Source organism: Bos indicus, chromosome 18, assembly GCF_029378745.1.
Source record: "Bos indicus isolate NIAB-ARS_2022 breed Sahiwal x Tharparkar chromosome 18, NIAB-ARS_B.indTharparkar_mat_pri_1.0, whole genome shotgun sequence".
Taxonomy (NCBI): Eukaryota; Metazoa; Chordata; class Mammalia; order Artiodactyla; family Bovidae; genus Bos; species Bos indicus.
In genome coordinates this window covers 51,518,200-51,521,892 of record NC_091777.1, presented here as the reverse complement: position 1 = coordinate 51,521,892, position 3,693 = coordinate 51,518,200, and the positions used below count along the sequence as shown (strand labels likewise).

At 57.1% G+C, this 3,693-nt stretch overlaps 1 protein-coding gene across 4 annotated transcripts; it reads right to left on the bottom strand.

Annotated features, from left to right (window-relative positions):
* Positions 1-797: 797 nt before the first annotated feature.
* On the bottom strand, positions 798-3,685 carry PAFAH1B3 (platelet activating factor acetylhydrolase 1b catalytic subunit 3). 4 transcript variants are annotated; one of them, XM_019980128.2, is made up of 6 exons: positions 3,578-3,685; positions 3,090-3,187; positions 2,794-2,883; positions 2,002-2,118; positions 1,801-1,923; positions 798-1,129 (listed from the first exon to the last, which is right to left on the bottom strand). In XM_019980128.2, exons 2-6 carry the CDS (start codon positions 3,165-3,167, stop codon positions 839-841), a joined length of 699 nt encoding a protein of 232 aa, XP_019835687.1. In that variant the 5' UTR covers positions 3,168-3,187; positions 3,578-3,685; the 3' UTR covers positions 798-838. The 4 variants fall into 4 exon arrangements, with proteins under 4 accessions (XP_019835687.1, XP_070627209.1, XP_070627208.1 ...); XM_070771108.1 differs by lacking the exon at positions 3,578-3,685 and adding an exon at positions 3,384-3,522 and having other exon boundaries at positions 1,819-1,923; XM_070771107.1 differs by lacking the exon at positions 3,578-3,685 and adding an exon at positions 3,384-3,513.
* Positions 3,686-3,693: the final 8 nt, after the last annotated feature.

The following is a 3,693-nucleotide window of genomic DNA, read 5'->3' as shown; positions in this document are numbered from 1 at the left end:
CCTGTGTGGCTGCTAGTTCTCAAGGGAGAAGGGATGTGGGTCATACCAGTCTGGCCCCCAGGTGGCCATGGGGTTACAGGCTTTGCCCCCAACCACTGTGAGGAGCGGGGTGCCATTCCAGTACCATCCCCTACATCAGAGGGACCTGGTGGGCAGAGTCATGCCTACTCAGCCATTCGGCCAGGCATGGTTGGGGAAGGCCTTTGACTGGGTGCTGTGAGAAGGGCAGTTCACCCTTGATGTTCCAGGTGAACTCTCAAGGTCTGAACCAGGGCGGGCACTGGGTGGGAAGGCTGGTGGGATCAGAGTACCTCCCTGTCCCCAGTGAACCCTGCTGCCCCTGTGTGGCCTGAGCCAGCACTGCAGCCAAGGCAGAGGAATCCTCTCCTGGTTTCCAGCTCTATCATACAGCCTTGGAAAGTGCTTCTCTGGGGAGACAAGACCCATACACTGTGGAGGCCTGACTGCCGGGGGTGGGAAGGTCAGAAAGCTTTCACAGGAAGTCACAGGTAAGCTCAGGTTGGAGTGCAGCAGTGGGTGGGCTTTGACTGCTGGGTCACCCAGAATTCTCGCTTGACCTTGATGCTACAGGGTCATGTTAGCAAACCAGTTTCACCTAGTGGGTTATTGATGGGCAGTGCCTGTTTGGAGCACTACTGTGATGGCAGAAATCTGCCTGACTACACGGACCAGAATACCTTGATGGATCGGTGAGGCCTCCCTTGGGCAGAGCTGCAGGGTGATAGACGTCGGAGTTAGATACCCACATGGGCTTGGCCATAAAGCAGAACATGGGAGACTGAAAAATGAAAATTTAATGTTGTAGGAAGACAGATGCTTAGGGGCTGGGTTCCGGCAGGGGGGCACCACCCTGTCCCTGGTCTTGGGTTAGCAGACGCAGAAGCAAGGAGTGCAGGGCCCGGCAAACAGGTGTGTACCCCAGACGGCTCAGGTGCAGGTAATCGTACATGTCATGGTGGCTGATGGTACCATCTGAGTGCACAAAGCCAGGGTCTGCGTCCAGGAAGTGGGCCCGAGGGTGGCCGGCCAGTGCTGCCCGTACCAGCTCATTCACCCGTCGGTTTTTCTCTCGAAGTGGGTTGGGGTGCTGGCCCCGAGGAAGCAGGCCCTGAGGAAGGCACAAGGGGTTGTGAGGAGGCATCCTACCAGCATCTGGGTGTCCTGTTCCTCTGTGCCAGATTTCTCTGTCCCCCATCAGGAAGTCCTAAGCTCCAGAATACACTAGGGATGGGAAAATGGGGGTTTTGGAAACACAGGTTCCAAACTATGGTCCTGACACCTCATTCTAGACTTGGAACCTTTTAGAAGCAATGGAAGCTAGGTTCACCTTAGGAATGTCTGACCACTCTTGGCTATTTAAGTGTTTTGTGTTTTTCAACAGCCTGATAGCTCAGTTGGTAAAGAATCCTCCTGTAATGCAGGAGACCCTGGTTCAATTCCTGGGTCGGGAAGATCCCCTGGAGAAGGGAAAGGCTACCCACTCCAGTATTCTGGCCTTGTGAATGTATAGTCCCTGTATAGTCCATGGGGTCGCAAAGAGTCAGACACAACTGAGTGACCTTCAGAGTGTCCAGCAGTCCCTTGGACAAAAGGGGCTATTTGCCCCCGAATACGTCCTTCGCCACAGCACTTCTGATGGGCACAGAAAGCTTCAACATGAGATTTTGCCTGAAAGCCACTGCTCTGAGCTGAACTGCCCAGAGCCCTGCAGCTGTGGCTACACCCGAAGGGGTCCCAGACCACAGCCCTTCTTCCTCCCCCTGCCCTCCCCTCTCTCACCAGCACCACGACCCGTGCCTGGGGCTGCCGCTCGTTCACCAGCTGCACTATGGCCTTGATGCCCCCAGTCACCTGCTCTGCAGTGTGCCCGTGGTTGTTGGTACCAACCCAGACCACCACAATCTGTGGAAAGAGAGGATGGAGCAGTGGTGTGGGGGGCAGGCTGAGGGGGCTCTGGCTGCCCACCCAAGCCGTGCTCACCTTGGGCCGGATGTGTTCCAGCTCTCCATTCTCCAGACGCCACAGCACATGCTGTGTGCTGTCACCGCCAATGCCAAAGTTAAGTGCGTGCAGAGGGGAAAAGAGCTCCCGCCAGATCTGTGGGCAAGAAGTGTGTGGGCACAGGGGCATCATCAGCACGGACCACCGCTCTCTATACAAAACTTAACCAAATGTCGTCATGTTAGAGCTTTGTTTTATGAAAGCAGTCTCGTTAAATCTCACCCTAAGTAAACCCCAATATGGTCAAACATCACTTTACGCAAACCCATCACAGTCTCACTTTCATGAATCCCCATAGAAGCAAGACTCCTTCTACGAAAACTCATTCTGCTTGAGCCAGGCATCAAACCAACAGCATTCCAGTTGAGCTTCACTTTGAGGAAAGTCATGGTTTAACATCTCTTAGTGAATAGGTAGAATAATTGAGCTCCCTTAGTAGAGACCTACTGACCTTCATTTTGTGGAAACAACTATAGCTTTCTGGAAATCCATTAGGGCTGTGCGCTAATTTAAGCAAACAAAGAACCTCATGGTAGGCAATCTTCTTGCAAGAAGCCTCATTTTAAGTCTCACTATACACAAACCCAATGTGACAAAAAGCCAGGATACAACACACTTCCTTCTCAGTAGAACGTGGCACATTATACAGAAATTCTGGGTGTCCGGTGCTACGTATTTTGAGTACCCCACACACCGCCTGGCTCGGGCTCTGGTCCAGGAGAGTCGGTGAAGGCACAGGCCTGGGTGGGGCAGGAGAGGGACGGGCCTCACCTCGCACTGGTGCATCAGCTGGACCAAGGAGTCACCGATGAAGACGACTTCGGGTTCCTTATCTTTGCTGTCGGCTACGAACCGATGGTGCTTTGGGGATGTAAAGGAGGGGAGTCAATGGCATGCACGCTGCGGTGCCCGCCCCACCCCGCTTCCTTAGCCAGCACCACCCCAACTGCCCTCAGTTTCCCAATCTCCTAGCGAGAGCGGCGCGAACCAGCAGCTCTCCCAAGAGTCTCCCCGCCCTCCCCGCCCCCAGCCCCGGACTCCGGAGTATCGCGGGCGGGGTCGCTCACCAGGGACATCCAGCGCCCGTCACCCTGCACGTCCTGCACTGGCGTGGGCTTGCTGGCTGGGTTCTCGTCTCCACTCATCTTGCCACTCGCCTCCGCTCCTGCAGGACGAACGAGCGCGGTCGGCGGGAGAGTGTTCCGGGAGGAGGTGGCGCCGCCACGCCCACCCCTACCCCTCAGGCAACAATGGACGGTGCCGAAGCCCGCACTCCCGCGGAAGGCGCGACGGATTCCCGGGCACCGCCCCCTCTCCCGGGGCGGAAACCTTCACTTAGGCGGGGAGGTGGAATTGGGAACCTTCGCTTCCCCCACGGCGACCGCGCAGTGGGCTCGTCCGGCGCTTCCTGCTCCGGCCGCTCTCTCGGGCCACGGCGGCGGCTGGCGCACCCAGGCACCGGGGGGCGTGGGGGCCGGCGAGACCATCCAGCATACCGTGGGGGCGGGGGGGGGGGGGCACCACCCTACCGGCGTCACGGAGAGGAGCGAAATACCTGAAGGCCGAGAGTAGGCGGGGGAAATCTAGCGCCAGTCCTGGGGGAAGAAACCATTTGCTGTAGGGCGAGAAGTGTGGGGAGGGGCCAGGGTTGGGGTGTTATGTGTGTCACTC